This window comes from Oncorhynchus mykiss, chromosome 8 (genome assembly GCF_057628025.1).
Source record: "Oncorhynchus mykiss isolate SJ-2025 chromosome 8, ASM5762802v1, whole genome shotgun sequence".
Taxonomy (NCBI): Eukaryota; Metazoa; Chordata; class Actinopteri; order Salmoniformes; family Salmonidae; genus Oncorhynchus; species Oncorhynchus mykiss.
The window spans coordinates 79,963,905-79,985,295 of record NC_143029.1 but is presented as its reverse complement, the minus strand read 5'-3'; the positions used below and the strand labels follow the sequence as shown (position 1 = coordinate 79,985,295).

The window sequence follows — 21,391 nt, the reverse complement described above, 5'->3', positions numbered from 1 at the left end:
TGGAGAGGAGATTAGATGAGAGGAGTGGAGTGGAGTGGAGAGGAGATTAGATGAGAGGAGAGGAGTGGAGAGGAGATTAGATGAGAGGAGTGGAGAGCAGATTAGATGAGAAGAGATTAGATGAGAGGAGTGGAGTGGAGAGGAGATTAGATGAGAGGAGTGGAGTGGAGAGGAGATTAGATGAGAGGAGTAGAGAGGAGAGGAGATTAGATGAGAGGAGTGGAGAGGAGATTAGATGAGATGTGTGGAGAGGAGATTAGATGAGAAGAGATTAGATGAGAGGAGAGGAGTGGAGAGGAGATTAGATGAGAGGATTAGAGAGGAGAGGAGATTAGATGAGAGGAGTGGAGAGGAGATTAGATGAGATGTGTGGAGAGGAGATTAGATGCGAAGAGATTAGATGAGAGGAGTGGAGAGGAGATTAGATGAGAGGAGATTAGATGAGAGGAGATTAGATGAGAGGAGTGGAGAGGAGATTAGATGAGAGGAGATTAGATGAGAGGAGAGGAGATTAGATGAGAGGAGATTAGATGAGAGGAGAATAGATGAGAGGAGAGGAGATTAGATGAGAGGAGATTAGATGAGAGGAGTGGAGACGAGATTAGATGATAGGAGATTAGATGAGAAGAGAGGAGTGGAAAGAAGATTAGATGAGAGGAGAGGAGAGGAAATTAGATAAGAGGAGTGGAGAGGAGATTAGATGAGAGGAGAAGAGATGAGAGGAGAGGAGATTAGATGAGAGGAGATTAGATGAGAGGAGTGGAGACGAGATTAGATGATAGGAGATTAGATGAGAAGAGAGGAGTGGAAAGAAGATTAGATGAGAGGAGAGGAGAGGAAATTAGATGAGAGGAGTGGAGAGGAGAGGAGAGCAAATTAGATGAGAAGAAATTAGATGAGAGGAGTAGAGTGGAGAGGAGATTAGATGAGAGGAGTAGAGAGGAGAGGAGATTCGATTAGATGAGAGGAGATTAGATGAGTGGAGAGGAGATTAGATGAGAGGAGTGGAGAATAGATGAGAAAAGAGGAGAATAGATGAGAAAAGAGGAGAATAGGTGAGAAAAGAGGAGAATAGGTGAGAAGAGAGGAGAATAGGTGAGAAGAGAGGAGAGGAGAATAGATGAGAAAAGAGGAGAAGAGATGAGGAGAATAGATGAGAGGAGATTAGATGAGAGGAGTGGAGACGAGATTAGATGAGAGGAGATTAGATGAGAAGAGAGGAGTGGAAAGAAGATTAGATGAGAGGAGAGGAGAGGAAATTAGATAAGAGGAGTGGAGAGGAGAGGAGAGCAGATTAGATGAGAAGAAATTAGATGAGAGGAGTGGAGTGGAGAGGAGATTAGATGAGAGGAGTAGAGAGGAGAGGAGATTAGATGAGAGGAGTGGAGAGGAGATTAGATGAGATGTGTGGAGAGGAGATTAGATGAGAAGAGAGGAGTGGAAAGAAGATTAGATTAGATGAGAGGAGAGGAGTGGAGAGGAGATTAGATGAGAGGAGTGGAGAGGAGATTAGATGAGAAGAGAGGAGTGGAAAGAAGATTAGATTAGAGGAGAGGAGAGGAGAGGAGAGGAGAGGAGAGGAGTGGAGTGGAGTGGAGAGGAGTGGAGAGGAGATTAGATGAGAGGAGAGGAGAGGAGAGGAGATTAGATGAGAGGAGTAGAGAGGAGAGGAGATTAGATGAGAGGAGTGGAGAGGAGATTAGATGAGATGTGTGGAGAGGAGATTAGATGAGAAGAGAGGAGTGGAAAGAAGATTAGATTAGATGAGAGGAGAGGAGTGGAGAGGAGATTAGATGAGAGGAGTGGAGAGGAGATTAGATGAGAAGAGAGGAGTGGAAAGAAGATTAGATTAGAGGAGAGGAGAGGAGTGGAGTGGAGAGGAGTGGAGAGGAGATTAGAGGAGAGGAGAGGAGATTAGTGGAGTGGAGAGGAGATGAGAGGAGTGGAGAGGAGATTAGATGAGAGGAGATTAGATTAGATGAGAGGAGATTAGATGAGAGGAGATTAGATGAAAGGAGAATAGATGAGAAGAGAGGAGATTAGATGAGAAGAAAGGAGTTTAGATGAGAGGAGATTAGATTAGATGAGAGGAGAGGAGATTAGATGAGGGGAGATTAGATGAGAGGAGAGGAGAGGAGATTAGATGAGAGGAGAGGAGATTAGATGAGAGGAGAGGAGAGGAGATTAGATGAGAGGAGAGGAGATTAGATGAGAGGAGAGGAGATTAGAGGAGAGGAGAGGAGATTAGATGAGAGGAGAGGAGATTAGATGAAAATTTGATTTGATTTGATGAGAGAACACAGGGTTAATAATAGCCATGGTGTGTGTCCCAAATTCCACATTATTCCTTATATAGTGAACTACTTTAGTAGTGGGCAAAATAAGTGCACTATATGGGGAATAGGGTGCCATTTGGGACATAACCATGGAGGTGTGCAGTACTGACACTTTCCATTCTCTCCCTTTAATCAAGGACTGACTCAGACTCTCTTGAGAGAGTGGGTGAAACTAAAGCTGGCTTCACATTGTGGAGGTGAAGGACTGTCGTTCACACAGACGGATAAAATCTAGAATCATCTCAACTGGACGGATTCCGATTCGTCCGTTGTGTTCAGATTTTAGAACACTGGAACCTGTTCACACAGGATTCTGACGACATCTCGCCCAGTCATACTGCCAGACTGTTGAAATTCAGTCTAAATCACTCTACATTTTGTCAGATGGTCTGTTTGAGCTTCAAATAACAATTTTCACTTTCTAAGGGGGATCACAGGTTCAAGAGAGAACGTCATTACATTATTAATCCCAGAGGAGGATAAAAAACAAGCTGCAGAATGATCAAAACCACTCATTCACAATGCACACTCAGCAGAATGATCAAAACCACTCATTCACAATGCACACTCAGCAGAATGATCAAAACCACTCATTCACAATGCACACTCAGCAGAATGATCAAAACCCCTCATTCACAATGCACACTCAGCAGAATGATCAAAACCACTCATTCACAATGCACACTCAGCAGAATGATCAAAACTACTCATTCACAATGCACACTAAGCAGAATGATCAAAACTACTCATTCACAATGCACACTCAGCAGAATGATCAAAACTACTCATTCACAATGAACACTCAGCAGAATGATCAAAACTACTCATTCACAATGCACACTAAGCAGAATGATCAAAACCACTCATTCACAATGCACACTCAGCAGAATGATCAAAACCCCTCATTCACAATGCACACTCAGCAGAATGATCAAAACCACCCATTCACAATGCACACTCAGCAGAATGATCAAAACCACTCATTCACAATGCACACTCAGCAGAATGATCAAAACCACTCATTCACAATGCACACTCAGCAGAATGCACACTCAGCAGAATGATCAAAACCCCTCATTCACAATGCACACTCAGCAGAATGATCAAAACCACTCATTCACAATGCACACTCAGCAGAATGATCAAAATCACTCATTCACAATGCACACTCAGCAGAATGATCAAAACCACTCATTAACAATGCACACTCAGCAGAATGCACACTCAGCAGAATGATCAAAACCACTCATTCACAATGCACACTCCACAGAATGCACACTCAGCAGAATGCACACTCAGCAGAATGATCAAAACCACTCATTCACAATGCACACTCAGCAGAATGATCAAAACCACTCATTCACAATGCACACTCAGCAGAATGATCAAAACCACTCATTCACAATGCACACTCAGCAGAATGCACACTCAGCAGAATGCACACTCAGCAGAATGCTATCCCAATTAATGTGGACCGTTTCAACACCAACCATAGAACTCCAATAGAGCTCATCTCACCAGGTCACTCAGAGTGCAGTCATAAAAATAGGTCATCTAGATCCGTCACGGCTCTGTACTCCACATCATCTACAGTAACAGTCAAAAGTTGGGACACACCTACTCATTCAAGGGTTTTTCTTTATTTTTACTACTTTCTACATTGTAGAATAATAGTGAAGACATCACAAATATGAAATAACACATGGAATCATGCAGTAACCAAAAAAGTGTTAAACAAATCAAAATATATTATAGATTCTTCAAAATAGCCACCCTTTGCCTTGATAACAGCTTTGCTCACTCTTGGCATTCTCTCAACCAGCTTCATGAGGAATGCTTTTCCAACAGTCTTGAAGGAGTTCCCACATATGCTGAGCACTTGTTGGCTGCTTTTCCTTCACTCTGCGGTCCAACTCATCCCAAATCTCAATTGGGTTGAGGTCGGATGATTGTGGAGGCCAGGTCATCTGATGCAGCACTCCATCACTCTCCTTCCTGGTCAAATAGCCCTTACACAGCTTGGAGTCATGTTTTGTCCTGTTGAAAAACAAATTATAGTCCCACTAAGCCCAAACCAGATGGGATAGCGTATCATTGCAGAATGCTGTGGTAGCCATGCTGGTTAAGTGTGCCTTGAATTCTAAATAAATCACAGACAGTGTCACCAGCAAAGCACCCCCACACCATCACACCTCCTCTTCCATGCTTCACGGTGGGAACCACACATGCGGAGATCATCTGTTCACCTACTCTGCGTCTCACGAAGACACGGTGGTTGGAACCAAATATCTCAAATTTGGACTCATCATCCACCAGTCTAATGTCCATTGCTTGTGTTTCTTGACCCAAGCAAGTCGCTTTTTATTTTTGGTGTCCTTTAGTAGTGGTTTCTTTGTAGCAATTCGACCATGAAGACCTGATTCACACAGTCTCCTCTGAAAAGTTGATGTTGTGTTGTGTCTGTTACTTTAACTCTGTGAAGCATTTATTTGGGCTGCAATCTGAGGTGCAGTTGATTCTAATGAACTTATCCTCTGCAGCAGAGGTAACTCTGTGCCTTCCTTTCCTGTGGCGGTCCTCATGAGAGCCAGTTTAATCAAAGTACTTGATGGTTTTTGCGACTGCACTTGAAGAAACTTTCAAATTTCTTGAAATGTTCTGGATTGACTGACCTTCATGTCTTAAAGTAATGATGGACTGTTGTTTCTCTTTGCTTATTTGAGCTGTTCTTGTCATAATATGGACTTGGTCTTTTACCAAATAGGGATATCTTCTGTATACCACCCCTACCTTGTCACAACACAACTGATTGGCTCAAATGCATTAAGAAGGAAAGAAATTCCACAAATTAACTTGAAATGCATTTCAGGTGACTAACTCATGAAGCTGGTTGAGAGAATGCCAAGAGTGTGCAAAGCTGTCATCAAGGCCAAGGGTGGCTACTTTGAAGAATCTCAAATATAAAATATATTTTCATTTGTTTAACACTTTTTTGGTTACTACATGATTCAATATGTGTTATTTCATTATTATTCTACAATGTAAAAAAATAGTCAAGATAAAGATAAACTCTGGAATGAGTTGGTGTCATATCTGGCCGTGATTGAGAGTCTAATAGGGCGGTGCACAATAGGCCCAGCGTCGTCGGGGTTTGGACGGAGTAGGCCGTCATTGTAAATAAGAATTTGTTCTTAACTGACTTGCCTAGTTAAATAAAGGTTAAATTAGGGAAAGGGGGATACCTAGTCAGTTGTTCAACTGAATGTGTCAGTTAACCCAACCCTTCTGAATCAGAGAGGTGCGGGGAGCTGCCTTAATCCACATTAATCAATCATAATCATCATCATCATCGATGTTCAGAACCCTGACAAAGGCTGCCAGAGCATAACGCCTCCGTCTAGAGTGTTTTGAATCTATCTCGTCTTGCTGTGTAAACAGTACAGGCATCTTAACCCTTCCCACACAAGCCAGTGGGTTGGAGGTTATTTTTGAAGAGTTTTGCAATATGTTATTATATATACCATCTCTTCATAATCCCATGTCTCTCTCTCCCTCCCTCCCCCCCTCTCCCCCTCCCCCCTTCCTCCTGCTCCCTTCTAAGGCTACTATACAGTAAGTTAATGGAGGTGGATTACCAACACTGCAGTGATGAGTCTGATCGAGAAGCCATGCTTGTATGAGACCATCAGCTAATCACAAAGAAGAAGATAGAGAGAGATTGAGAAGAGAGAGGAAGAGAAAGAAAAAGAGAGAGAGAGAGAGAGAGAGAGAGACCGAGAGAGAAAGACAAGAACTGGACAAGAACCTGACACCCTCAGCAAACAGGGGGACAAACACCTACCTAGAGGTGACAGCATTTCCTCCCTCATATACCCCCCTAGGCACAACTATGACAACATAACCAACAAAAACGGGTCAAAACTCTGTCGGGTCAAAAACCAGCTCTGTCGCACGCTGGGTATGTACAGAGCCTTGCGAAAGTATTCGGCCCCCTTGAACTTTGCGACCTTTTGCCACATTTCAGGCTTCAAACATAAAGATATAAAACTGTATTGTTTTGTGAAGAATCAACAACAAGTGGGACACAATCATGAAGTGGAACGACATTTATTGGATATTTCAAACTTTTTTAACAAATCAAAAACGGAAAAATTGGGCGTGCAAAATTATTCAGCCCCCTGGAATCTTTCCCAATATTTGGAACCAAGGATGGATCACCCCAATCCACAAAAGTGGAGACAAATTTGACCCCAATAACTACCGTGGGATATGCATCAACAGCATCCTTGGGAAAATCCTCTGCATTATCATTAATAGCAGACTTGTACATTTCCTCAGTGAAAACAATATACTGAGCAAATGTCAAATTGGCTTTTTACCAAATTAGCGTACGACAGACCACATATTCACCCTGCACACCCTAAATGACAAACAAACTAAACTAAACAAAGCAAAGCAAAGTCTTCTCATACTTTGTTGATTTCAAAAAAGCTTTTGACTCAATTTGGCATTAGGGCCTGTTATACAAATTGATGGAAAGTGGTGTTGGGGGAAAAACATACAACATTATAAAATCCATGTACACAAACAACAAGTCTGCGGTTAAAATATGCAAAAAACACATACATTTCTTTCCACAGGGCCATGGGGTGAGACAGGAATGCAGCTTATCAATGAATTGGTGAGGGCACTAGAACAGTCTGCAGCACCGATCTCAGCCTACTACAATCTGAAGTCAAATGTCTACTGTTTCAAATCAAATCAAATCAAATTTTATTTGTCACATACACATATTTAGCAGATGTTAATGCGAGTGTAGCGAAATGCTTGTGCTTCTAGTTCCGACAATGCAGTAATAACAAGTAATCTAACTAACAATTCCAAAACTACTGTCTTGTACACAGTGTAAGGGGATAAAGAATATGTACATAAGGATATATGAATGAGTGATGGTACAGAGCAGCATAGGCAAGATACAGTAGATGGTATCGAGTACAGTATGTACAAATGAGATGAGTATGTAAACAAAGTGGCATAGTATAGTATAAAGTGGCTAGTGATACATGTATTACATAAGGATACCGTCGATGATATAGAGTACAGTATATACGTATGCATATGAGATGAATAATGTAGGGTAAGTAACTTATATAAGGTAGCATTGTTTAAAGTGGCTAGTGATATATTTACATCATTTCCCATCAATTCCCATTATTAAAGTGGCTGGAGTTGAGTCAGTGTCAGTGTGTTGGCAGCAGCCACTCAGTGTTAGTGGTGGCTGTTTAACAGTCTGATGGCCTTGAGATAGAAGCTGTTTTTCAGTCTCTCGGTCCCAGCTTTGATGCACCTGTACTGACCTCGCCTTCTGGATGATAGCGGGGTGAACAGGCAGTGGCTCGGGTGGTTGATGACCTTGATGATCTTTATGGCCTTCCTGTGACATCGGGTGGTGTAGGTGTCCTGGAGGGCAGGTAGTTTGCCCCCGGTGATGCGTTGTGCAGACCTCACTACCCTCTGGAGAGCCTTACGGTTGAGGGCGGTGCAGTTGCCATACCAGGCGGTGATACAGCCCGCCAGGATGCTCTCGATTGTGCATCTGTAGAAGTTTGTGAGTGCTTTTGGTGACAAGCCGAATTTCTTCAGCCTCCTGAGGTTGAAGAGGCGCTGCTGCGCCTTCTTCACGATGCTGTCTGTGTGAGTGGACCAATTCAGTTTGTCTGTGATGTGTATGCCGAGGAACTTAAAACTTGCTACCCTCTCCACTACTGTTCCATCGATGTGGATAGGGGGGTGTTCCCTCTGCTGTTTCCTGAAGTCCACAATCATCTCCTTAGTTTTGTTGACGTTGAGTGTGAGGTTATTTTCCTGACACCACACTGCGAGGGCCCTCACCTCCTCCCTGTAGGCCGTCTCGTCGTTGTTGGTAATCAAGCCTACCACTGTTGTGTCGTCCGCAAACTTGATGATTGAGTTGGAGGCGTGCGTGGCCACGCAGTCGTGGGTGAACAGGGAGTACAGGAGAGGGCTCAGAACGCACCCTTGTGGGGCCCCAGTGTTGAGGATCAGCGGGGAGGAGATGTTGTTGCCTACCCTCACCACCTGGGGGCGGCCCGTCAGGAAGTCCAGTACCCAGTTGCACAGGGCGGGGTCGAGACCCAGGGTCTCGAGCTTGATGACGAGCTTGGAGGGTACTATGGTGTTGAATGCCGAGCTGTAGTCGATGAACAGCATTCTCACATAGGTATTCCTCTTGTCCAGATGGGTTAGGGCAGTGTGCAGTGTGGTTGAGATTGCATCGTCTGTGGACCTATTTGGGCGGTAAGCAAATTGGAGTGGGTCTAGGGTGTCAGGTAGGGTGGAGGTGATATGGTCCTTGACTAGTCTCTCAAAGCACTTCATGATGACGGATGTGAGTGCTACGGGGCGGTAGTCGTTTAGCTCAGTTACCTTAGCTTTCTTGGGAACAGGAACAATGGTGGCCCTCTTGAAGCATGTGGGAACAGCAGACTGGTATAGGGATTGATTGAATATGTCCGTAAACACACCGGCCAGCTGGTCTGCGCATGCTCTGAGGGCGCGGCTGGGGATGCCGTCTGGGCCTGCAGCCTTGCGAGGGTTAACACGTTTAAATGTCTTACTCACCTCGGCTGCAGTGAAGGAGAGACCGCATGTTTTCGTTGCAGGCCGTGTCAGTGGCACTGTATTGTCCTCAAAGCGGGCAAAAAAGTTATTTAGTCTGCCTGGGAGCAAGACATCCTGGTCCGTGACTGGGCTGGATTTCTTCCTGTAGTCCGTGATTGACTGTAGACCCTGCCACATGCCTCTTGTGTCTGAGCCGTTGAATTGAGATTCTACTTTGTCTCTGTACTGGCGCTTAGCTTGTTTGATAGCCTTGCGGAGGGAATAGCTGCACTGTTTGTATTCGGTCATGTTACCAGACACCTTGCCCTGATTAAAAGCAGTGGTTCGCGCTTTCAGTTTCACACGAATGCTGCCATCAATCCACGGTTTCTGGTTAGGGAATGTTTTAATCGTTGCTATGGGAACGACATCTTCAACGCACATTCTAATGAACTCGCACACCGAATCAGCGTATTCGTCAATGTTGTTATCTGACGCAATACGAAACATCTCCCAGTCCACGTGATGGAAGCAGTCTTGGAGTGTGGAGTCAGCTTGGTCGGACCAGCGTTGGACAGACCTCAGCGTGGGAGCCTCTTGTTTTAGTTTCTGTCTGTAGGCAGGGATCAACAAAATGGAGTCGTGGTCAGCTTTTCCGAAAGGGGGGCGGGGCAGGGCCTTATATGCGTCGCGGAAGTTAGAGTAACAATGATCCAAGGTCTTTCCTCCCCTGGTTGCGCAATCGATATGCTGATAAAATTTGGGGAGTCTAGTTTTCAGATTAGCCTTGTTAAAATCCCCAGCTACAATGAATGCAGCCTCCGGATAAATCGTTTCCAGTTTGCAGAGAGTTAAATAAAGTTCGTTCAGAGCCATCGATGTGTCTGCTTGGGGGGGGGTATATACGGCTGTGATTATAATCGAAGAGAATTCTCTTGGTAGATAATGCGGTCTACATTTGATTGTGAGGAATTCTAAATCAGGTGAACAGAGGGATTTGAGTTCCTGTATGTTTCTTTCATCACACCATGTCACGTTGGCCATGAGGCATACGCCCCCGCCCCTCTTCTTACCAGAAAGATGTTTGTTTCTGTCAGCGCGATGTGTGGAGAAACCCGTTGGCTGCACCGCTTCGGATAGAGTCTCTCCAGTGAGCCATGTTTCAGTGAAGCAAAGGACGTTACAGTCTCTGATGTCCCTCTGGAATGCTACCCTTGCTCGGATTTCATCAACCTTGTTGTCAAGAGACTGGACATTGGCAAGAAGAATGCTAGGGAGTGGTGCGCGCTGTGCCCGTCTCCGGAGTCTGAGCAGAAGACTGCCTCGTTTCCCTCTCTTTCGGAGTCGTTTTTTTGGGTCGCTGCATAGGATCCACTCCGTTGTCCTGTTTGTAAGGCAGAACACAGGATCCGCGTCGCGAAAAACATATTCTTGGTCGTACTGATGGTGAGTTGATGCTGATCTTATATTCAGTAGTTCTTCTCGACTGTATGTAATGAAACCTAAGATGACCTGGGGTACTAATGTAAGAAATAACACGTAAAAAAAAAAAAACTGCATAGTTTCCTAGGACGCGAAGCGAGGCGGCCATCTCTGTCGGCACCGGATATACTGTTTGCTGATAATCTGGTGCTGCTGTCCCCAATCAAGGAGGGCCTAACACAGAACCTAGATATTCTGCACAGATTGTGCCAGACCTGAGCCCTGACAGACCTGGGCCCTGACAGACCTAGGCCCTGACAGATCTGGGCCCTGTCAGACCTGGGCCCTGACAGACCTGGGCCCTCACAGACCTGGGCCCTGTCAGACCTGGGCCCTGACAGACCTGGGCCCTGACAGACCTGGGCCCTGACAGACCTGGGCCCTGACAGTAAATCTCAGTAAGACAATAATAATGGTGTTCCAAAAAAGGTCCAGTCTCCAGGGCCACAAATACAAATTCCATCTAGACAACGTTGCCCTAGAGCACACAAAAAAACTATACATAACTTGGCCTAAACATCAGAGGCACAGGTAACTTCCACAAAGCTGTGAACGATCTGAGAGACGAGGCAAGAAGGGTCTTCTATGCCATCAAAAGGAACATCAAATTTGACATAGATTTAGGATCTGTCAAAAATACTTGAATCAGTTATAGAACCCATTGCCCTTTATAGTTGTGAGGTCTGGGGTCTGCTTACCAACCGAGAATTGACAAAATGGGACAAACACCAAATTGAGATTCTGCATGCAGAATTCTGCAAAAATATCCTGTGTACAACGTAAAACACCAAATGATGCATGCAGAGCAGAATTAGGCCGATACCGGCTAATTATCAAAATCCAGAAGAGACGTTAAATTCTACAACCACTTAAAAGGAAGCGATTCCCAAACCTTCCATAACAAAGCCATCACCTACAGAGAGATGAACCTGCTAGTCCTGGGGCTCTGTTCACAAACACAAACAGACCCCACAGAGCCCCAGGACAGCAACACAATTAGACCCAATCATGAGAAAACAAAAAGATAATTACTTGACACATTGGAAAGAATGAACAAAAAAACTAGAATGCAATTTGGCCCAAAACAGAGAGTACACAGTGGCAGAATACCTGACCACTGTGACTGACCCAAAATTAAGGAAAGCTTTGACTATGTACAGACTCAGTGAGCATAGCCTTGCTATTGAGAAAGGCTGATGTGGTTCTCAAGAGAAGACAGGTTATGTGCACACTGTCCACAAAATGAAGTGGAAACTGAGCTGCACTTCCTAACCTCCTGCCAAATGTATGACCATATTAGAGACCATATTAGATCCACAAATAATTCCAAAACAAATCTAATGTTGATAAACTCCCATATCTAATGGGTGAAATACCACAGTATGCCATACAGCAGCAAGATGTGTGACCTGTTGCCACAACAAAATTACAACCAGTGAACAACAAACACCATTGTAAATACAACCCATATTTATGTTAATTGATATACCATTTTGTTCTTGAACTATTTGATCTTTTGTAAGCTTAATTGACTGTACTTTATTATTTTAAAAAATCACTTTTGTTTATTATCTATTCCACTTGCTTTGGCAATGTAAACATATGTTTCCCTTGCCATAAAGAGAGAGAGAGAGAAAGAGAGGGAGACGAAATAGTGAAATAGAAAGAGAGAGAGAGAGAAAGAGAGAGAGAAATAAAGAAAGAGAGGAATAAAGAGAGAGAGAGAGAGAGAGAGTGACTAATAGAAACAGAGGGTGCATTAAAGGTAACTCACTTTGTTGTTCTCCCCACAGACTCCAGTTACCTACAAAGAAACAGAATGTTTTAAGATGAATGCTGAAACATTCTGAATATGACAGTATCTAAATGATTTCATGGGTTTTAGAACACTTTCATTGAACTGTTTGCACTGATGGTATGTGTGTCTTACTTACTGCATAGTATGCTGTGCTAAAGTAAGGGTACTTTTAGGTACAGACATGCCATGCATTGTTATTGGTAGGAAATGTTTTCATGCCAACAAGGAGGCTAGTTTGCTGAGGTCTCTGTTTGTCTGAGTGTGTGTGTTTGTGTGCGCCCACATGTGTGCGTGTAGGAAGACACAGTGGGGGCTGGCTGTCAGACAGCTAGAGTCCTAGTCCGTCCCGCTCCACCCCCCCCCCCCCCCCTGTGGTGTCAGTTAGTAGACAAACACTCTGGCTGACACCACCAGAAGCACTCTGATTGACACCAACAGAAACACTCAGACTGACCACCAGAAACAATGACTGACACCACCAGAAACAATGACTGACACCACCAGAAACATTGACTGACACCACCAGAAACAATGACTGACACCACCAGAAACAATGACTGACACCACCAGAAACATTGACTGACACCACCAGAAACATTGACTGACACCACCAGAAACATTGACTGACACCACCAGAAACATTGACTGACACCACCAGAAACATTGACTGACACCACCAGAAACATTGACTGACACCACCAGAAACATTGACTGACACCACCAGAAACATTGACTGACACCACCAGAAACAATGACTGACACCACCAGAAACATTGACTGACACCACCAGAAACATTGACTGACACCACCAGAAACAATGACTGACACCACCAGAAACATTGAATGACACCACCAGAAACATTGACTGACACCACCAGAAACATTGACTGACACCACCAGAAACATTGAATGACACCACCAGAAACATTGACTGACACCACCAGAAACATTGACTGACACCACCAGAAACATTGACTGACACCACCAGAAACATTGACTGACACCACCAGAAATACTGCATCCAGTAGAGATGCTTCTATATATTTAATACTCATATTGATGTTGTTTCACTTTATCATCATGGATACACCCAGATACACACATACACACATTGACTGACACCACCAGAAACATTGACTGACACCACCAGAAACATTGACTGACACCACCAGAAACATTGACTGACACCACCAGAAACATTGACTGACACCACCAGAAACATTGACTGACACCACCAGAAACATTGACTGACACCACCAGAAACAATGACTGACACCACCAGAAACATTGACTGACACCACCAGAAACATTGACTGACACCACCAGAAACATTGACTGACACCACCAGAAATACTGCATCCAGTAGAGATGCTTCTATATATTTAATACTCATATTGATGTTGTTTCACTTTATCATCATGGATACACCCAGATACACACATGCAAATAAACATGTGCATGTGCACACAAACACACACACACACACACACACACACACACACACACACACACTAGAGCAATACAAATATCTCTCAGAGAACTGACAGGGCGATATCAAAGAGTTGGCGCTCTTTGGTTAATTGCAAACACCTGTATCAGACAAGCCCAGTGATTGGTGGATAACTCACAGCACTGTGTCCCTGGGACAGGAAGTGGTCGCTCCGGGTCTTCCTGGTACGAGTCCTGGTTAGTTATCTGAAATACATCACACATAATATTTGCCTCAGTCGGTAGAGCATGGAGCTTGCAAAGCCAAAGGTCATGGGTCCTGGGTCCGGCTGGGGCCACCCATACGTGAAAATATATGCACACATGACTGTTAGTCGCTTTGGATAAAACGCCTCTACTGAATGGCATATATAATGGCATATGCAGTAAATATAACACACTGTATATCATTCAAAGGAATTTTACTGTGCAATAGAGGGTGAGCCATTACAGTTGAAGTTGGAAGTTTACATACATATTCCTGACATTTAATCCCATTAAAATGTCCCTGTTTTAGGTCAGTTAGGATCACCACTTTATTTTAAGAATGTGAAATGTCAGAATAATAGTAATGATTTAGTAATGAGTAGTAATGAGAATGATTTATTTCAGCTTTTATTTCTTTCATCACATTCCCAGTGGGTCAGAAGTTTACATACACTCAATTAGTATTTGGTAGCATTGCCTTTAAATTGTTTAACTTGGGTCAAATGTTTTGGGTAGCCTTCCACAAGCTTCCCACAATAAGTTGGGTGAATTTTGGCCCAATCCTACTGACAGAGCTGGAGTAACTGAGTCAGGTTTGTAGGCCTCCTTGCTCACACACGCTTTTTCAGTTCTGTCCACAAATTTTCTATAGGATTGAAGCCCCTTTGCCACAACTTTGGAAGTATGCTTGGGGTCATTGTCCAGTTGGAAGACCCATTTGCGACCAAGCTTAACATCCTGACTGATGTCTTGAGATGTTGCTTCAATATATCCACCTAATTTTCCTGCCTCATGAAGCCATCTATTTTGTGAAGTGCACCAGCCCCTCCTGCAGCAAAGCACCCCAACAACATGATGCTGCCCCACCCGTGCTTCACGTTTGGGATGGTGTTCTTCGGCTTGCAAGCCTCCCCTTTCTCCTCCAAACATAACAATGGTCATTATGGCCAAACAGTTCAATTTTTGTTTCATCAGATGAGAGGACATTTCTCCAAAAAGTATGATCTTTGTCCCCATGTGCAGTTGCAAACCGTAGTCTGGCTTTTTTATGGCGGTTTTGGAGCAGTGGCTTCTTCCTTGCTGAGCGGCCTTTCAGGTTATGTGGATATAGATAAGTTTGTACCTGTTTCCTCCAGCATCTTCACAAGGTCCTTTGCTGTTGTTCTGGGATTGATTTGCACTTTTGGCACCAAAGTACGTCCATCTCTAGGAGACAGAACGCGTCTCCTTCCTGAGCGGTGTGACGGCTGCGTGGTCCCATGGTGTTTATACATGCGTACTATTGTTTGTGCAGATGAACGTGGTACCTTCAGGTGTTTGGAAATTGCTCCCAAGGATGAACCAGACTTGTGGAGGTCTATACATTTTTTTCTGAGGTCTTGGCTGATTTCTTTTGATTTTCCCATCATGTCAGGCAAAGAGGCACTGAGTTTGAAGGTAGGCCTTGAAATACATCCACAGGTACACCTCCAATTGACTCAAATTATGTCAATTAGAATATCAGAAGCTTCTAAAGCCATGACATCATTTTCTGGAATTTTCCAAGATGTTTAAAGGCACAGTCAATTTAGTGTATGTAAACTTCTGACCCACTGGAATTGTGATCCAGTGAATTATAAGTGAAATAATCTGTCTGTAAACAATTGTTGGAAAAATTACTTGTGTCATGTGTAACAGTTTAGCTTCCGTCCCTCTCCTCACCCCTACCTGGGCTCGAACCAGGGACCCTCTGCACACAGACAACAGTCACCCTCGAAGCATCGTTACCCATCCCGCCAGAGCAAAGGGAACAACTACTTCAGGTCTCAGAGCGAGTGACGTCACCCAATTGAAACGCTATTAGCGCGCACCACTTCTAACTAGCTAGCCATTTTACATCAGTTACACATGCACAAAGTTCATGTCCTAACCGACTTGCCAAAACTATAGTTTGTTAAGAATACATTTGTGGAGTTGTTGAAAAAGAGTTTTAATGACTCCAACCTAAGTGTATGTAAACTTCCGACTTCAACTGTATATGTGTTGGACAACAGCTTACATCCTGGTCTCTCATGGCATTGAGTTGCTCCAGTTTTTTGGCCCAATAGCGTGCCTCTTCTTCAGGGATATCTGAAAACAAGAGCCCAACAAAAAATCACAGCTGACCAGCACACACACGTAGGTATGTACCCTCGCAGATGCACACACCACAGCAATTAACATTAAGCTTTCCAACAGCAGTTTTACTTGGATAACTTACATAAATGATAACGCCCAAGATGCTGGTGTTTGGAGGATATATTGGCACGGATGTTGTTAGGCCCGAGACAACGGCTTAGAGGGCATTATCACTTTTATACAACGGGTTACCAATATATTCAAATAATGGTTCTAGCAGCGAAGAGGGCGAACCGGAGGATTCCGAGCCATCCACTTCTACCGATGATGACAGCTCTCTGGGTGGACAAGAACAGTGAACAGCCATACCTCCAAACAATGCCAGCAGGGACCCTACTATTTGGGTCCCGGACTCAGATTCGTCGCACCAGGCCTAGCCATACCTCCAAACAATGCCAGCAGGGACCCTACTATTTGGGTCCCGGACTCAGATTTGTCGCTCCACGTCCCCGATGACAGTGGTGCTGCTGCAGGATATCAATCCGAGGGCCTTTTTTTCGGCCAAGAAGCACGCACTCGCTGAACCCGGTTCTCTCTGGCGCAGCATTGTGTTGCTTCGAAGCGGCTGAGTTTTTAAATGCGTTAAGGTCTTTGACAGAAAGCTTATTTTAAACTGCTCCAGCGAAACGAGGCCCGCCTTGCATTTCTGAAAGCACTCCAAAGCTCAAATGATCTCACTCTTTTTACAGTTCTACAGGAATATTAAATTATATGTTAAATTTGTTAAAGAAAAGGACAAAAAGGACACCTATTGTTAGCTTTCTATTTTGAAATAAATACCTAAAGTATCCAGATTATATGAAGCGTTCTAGAACAATGCTTAACTCCGTGATGCCTTATGGTAGAAACAAGTTTTAAAATGCACACGAAAGACGTGACTCGGATGCGTATGGGGATATATTGATTCCTCTCTATGACATTTTGAAGCTAAGCTGCAGCCTATAATCTTCAAGGAGACAAACAAATTGACTTTGCTATTCTGTCCCTATTAATTGAGCTTTTCACTTTCTGAAAAGAGAAGACGTTGGTTTAAACCCAGGCAACTTTTAGGAAAGCGCTTCTGTTGTTGTGTCAGGCAATGGAGGAATAGCCAGCAGTTGAAGCTTACAGTTTTCTGCTTCAGTAGAGCGTCTGTCTGGGTGGAAAGGTAACTTTTGAAAGTGCCATGCATGGATTCCTAAGGATGTCTAAGATGTTATTATTTGCAAACCAAACAGCTGTTCCAAACCAGACACTGGTTTGACATTGGAGAAATATGTTAAGAATGCCCATTTCTTCCCTGAAACGTCTATTTCATTATCCACCTTTCATTTGAGACTTAAGTCAGACAAACATTTTCTTTTGATTGCAATATATATATTTTTCCCCAAATAATGCACACAGAAATATGAAAAACAAATTTAATAGAGACATTGGTGATTTTATCAATTTATCAATCAAATGTAAAATATTAGGCTGTTATTGACATTGAACTGATTATATAGCCTACTAACCAGATGTGTTTTAAAAAAGTGTTTATTTTGTAGCATAGGCATGTGGATTGGGCTGCTATTATGTTCTGTTTCTCCATTTTTTAGGCCAAAACTATTGCCGATCCCCGCTGTACATAGTTTAGCGGGGATAAGAGGGCGGACGTTTTTTGTCTTGCCTAGGGAAGCAGAATGTCCAGGGTCGGCCCTGCCAGTTCATTCAGTCTTTTCGTTCTGCATCTATGGGCGCGACCCAGTCGTTCATTCTAAATGTTCCATTGCCATACTGGCTGGCAACGTTCTTATCCCTTGCTTGCTAGCTAGCCAACTACGGCTAACGTACAGTCACGTCAAACAGTGCAGCCAGAATAACAGCAAAATAGATGCATTTGCATTTGTTTAAGCTGTTTTCTAGTGATATTTATTTGGACACATCCATAACAATGAGCTAAAAAGGCACGATTTCGCCTCGAATGGAAAATGTGCTATTGTTTTTACCTTGGCAATTCAGTTAAGAACACATTATTAATTGCAATGACAGCCTATCAGTGGCGGAACGACAGATTTGAACCTTGTCAGCTCGGGGATTCAATCTTGCAACCTTTCGTTTACTAGTCCAATGCTCTAACCACTAAGCTACCTGCTGCTCCCTCAAGACACTGCTATTCAGAATGAGGTAGCACAACACATATACACTAACACAATCACTTCAACCTGACGCTGGAGACTGCAAATCAGCTGCGTTTCATTTGACCTGTTTTCAATTACATGTATTTTCTATATAACCATAAAATTTATGCCAGCTGATTCATGATGTCGACTGGCTGAGAAACGCTGCCTGCCAGTCTGTATTGTCCCGACTCCCGACACGTTCATTACTATGGGACAGCCGGAGATCGAATATTGAAACAATGTTGCAAATGTCGGAGAGACAGACAGCAAGGTTTATAAAAAGCTCAGCTGTTGAAAACATAAAAAAAGTGAGATCAATTCTAAATGCTTTTTATAGTGGAAATCAAATTCATAAATTGCCTGTCTGGGCTGATGAGTGGATTGTGCAGTCAGATGGAACAGAGTAAATAGGCATTTATTTTAAAGTCATAGATTTAGCAGGTGGTAGTTTGTGGAATAGACACAGTCTGGAATCCGGTTTTAACCAATCAGCATTCAGGATTATACCCACCCTTTGTTTAAATACTACTAGCTGGTTAGAAGCTACTCTAGTGCCCCCATTTCCCCCCAAACTATTACCACTAATCACAGTGAGATTGACTTTTCACCCAGAACCCCAGGCCTTTAAATAACCTATTGGCTTGACTGTTGCTCAGACAAACAGACAGAGTCAGATCACCAGTATATAGGGGATGAGAGGCAGTGTAAAATTACTCTTAATCAATGCTAGCAGAGCGAATCCTGATTACGTTCACACAGGAAGCTAAAGGGAACGACAGCAGCAGCCAACCTAGTGACACAGATCCGTGTGTTTCTATGGGGACACATGGAATGTAATTAAACAGAGTTGTATTCACTAGCAAGGAAACGGAAGCAAATGGGCCGAAACCGAGAGGGACTACCAGGTCTTGTCCAATGAGAAACACTTGTTTTCATTTTCCATTGCAAAATGTTTTGTTACGTTGTACACCAATGAATATAAGACCCTGGACAACTCAGCTAAAGATCAGAATGTAGGTTCAGGTGTGATTATGTTCACATTAAGATGCTTCTCTGGCATGACTGTGTATGTGGAGTGTGGACAGTGACACGTACAAATATGATTCGAGACATCTAAACTACTTTTGCCCCTTTTAGAATCTGAGAGTGGAAGACTTACACTCTCGTCTCTAACATGTACACTCGACATTTCCGAACATTCCCAATACAAGTCAGAATGTTGAAGAAACTTACTTGACCTGTTGTCTTCTGATTTTGTCCTCGTGTCGAAGGTAATCTGAGACAGAATATCCACAGGGAAGTATTATGAGCCCCTCTTTCAGTACGCTGGTTTGCATATGGTTCTGTCAGTTTGTATTTCCCTTTTGTATTTTCAATACTAACACAATTTGCACGCGACTTAAACATTTGCACAATATGTAGACAATGGCTGACCGTAGCCGAACCACAGACCCAACGTTGCTGACTTTTAATTTTCAGTAAAACACAAGCACTTCCAGCTGATTGCTAGAAAACGTTCATCGGTTGACAATGTTCCTGTTGTTTACACACTATGCATCACATGTAATGGGTCAGGAGATGGAAAATACAAACTGGAACTATAAGCCGACAGCCGTATACAGACCAGTGCTACAACAAATTTGGTTAATAATAATACTCTCCTGTGGACATTTTATCTCCACTTCCTACCGTCAAAAGGACCAACAACACGGACAACCAGTAAAGTGTATTTAAATATAATTTCATTCAACACTTTGGCTTGTAGAGACCCCTGCGTCTTTTTTTTAGGGCGATTTCTTTCAGACTGAACATCCATGGGGTAACCATGGTAACAGTCTAGCGTATTAGGCACATCTACTGTATTTTATTTACTGTATTTGATCTACTCTATTTTTAACTACTCTATTATATCTACTGTATTTTAAGACGTTTTGGGGGAATAAATTAGGGTCAATGAAGTATAGTCATTATTTTATTCATTAAGTTGTGTTTGTTCATCCATCCGTTAATAATTGTTTTGTGTATTAGTTAGTTATTTCATTGGTTCCCTCCCTCACTCACCGAGAGGCAGTTCAAAGCGTGTGTCCAGCAGCACCTGGTGTAAAGTGGGGTCTTTGGTTCCACAGATATCGTTGTCCGCCATGATAACCTGGGAGTCCAGGGTCAGCCAGTCCCCCGGACCCTCCTACACAATAGAAATGGAACGCATGAACCTGATACACCATTCATTATCATTGTTAGTTTGTTAGTTAGAACCCCATTGTAATACTGCATACTAAAACATTAGCCTGGTCCCAGATCAGTTCGTGCTGTCTTACCGTCTCTTACAGTCATTGTCATGTAACTGACAACCAGTCTGTCCCTGGATCTTTCAACAGGGACTAATTCAGTGATTAATTCTAATTGTACATTCCACTCAGAGCTTCCATGGCTGATATAATTTATTATCCCAAGGAGTTGCCTTGCCCCGGCTTAGGAAGTAAGTAGTACTATAATTTTTCAATTTAAATTACTTTGCAAAATTCTTGCAACCAATAGAATGTTACATGTATGGGGGATACAATCTTCCAGCTCTGCAGATTCTGCTGTGAGGAGGCAGAGTCATTAGATCATTTATTTTGGTATTTTCCATATGTAGCTCGTTTTTGGTCACAGGTCCAGGAATGGCTGAAGAATTGCAACATTTGTCTAGAACTAATGCTGCAGATAGCAATACTGGGTGATTTGAAAAGCCATAGTCAATCAATCAATAATATAATTATTATTTTAGCAAAAATGTTTATTTTGAGAATAGAAAGGTTCAATTCGTTTGTGAAGCATCACAGGACAGTTGAACAATATATGGCAAATAGAAATCCAAAATGGATGATGTTGAGAGATAGATGGGAGGGGTTGAATGGAGCTGAAGGGACTAATAGCAAGGTAAATCATGTAAAACATACATGTAAAACATCTGTACATACATGTAAAACATCTGTACATACATGTAAAACATCTGTACATACATGTAAAACATCTAAAACATCTGTACATACATGTAAAACATCTGTAAAATGTATGTAGGTTCACAACTTTTACAAATAGAAATCAAACTGGATGGACATCAGAAATAGAGGTAGGACTAAAAACGAACAAAAAATAACTATTGTAAAATAGACTGA

The 21,391-nt window shown here is 43.0% G+C and overlaps 1 protein-coding gene across 1 annotated transcript in view; it reads right to left on the bottom strand.

Moving 5' to 3' along the window:
- Positions 1 to 21,391, bottom strand: part of LOC110530995 (protein unc-13 homolog A) — a 120,336-nt gene that overhangs the window by 73,740 nt on the left and 25,205 nt on the right. The window contains exons 5-8 of the mRNA XM_036986346.2: positions 20,292 to 20,415; positions 15,971 to 16,041; positions 13,866 to 13,932; positions 12,214 to 12,243 (exon numbers count right to left, since the gene is read on the bottom strand). Coding sequence (XP_036842241.2) covers positions 12,214 to 12,243; positions 13,866 to 13,932; positions 15,971 to 16,041; positions 20,292 to 20,415 — 292 coding nt within the window. The remainder of the gene's footprint in view (positions 1 to 12,213; positions 12,244 to 13,865; positions 13,933 to 15,970; positions 16,042 to 20,291; positions 20,416 to 21,391) is intronic.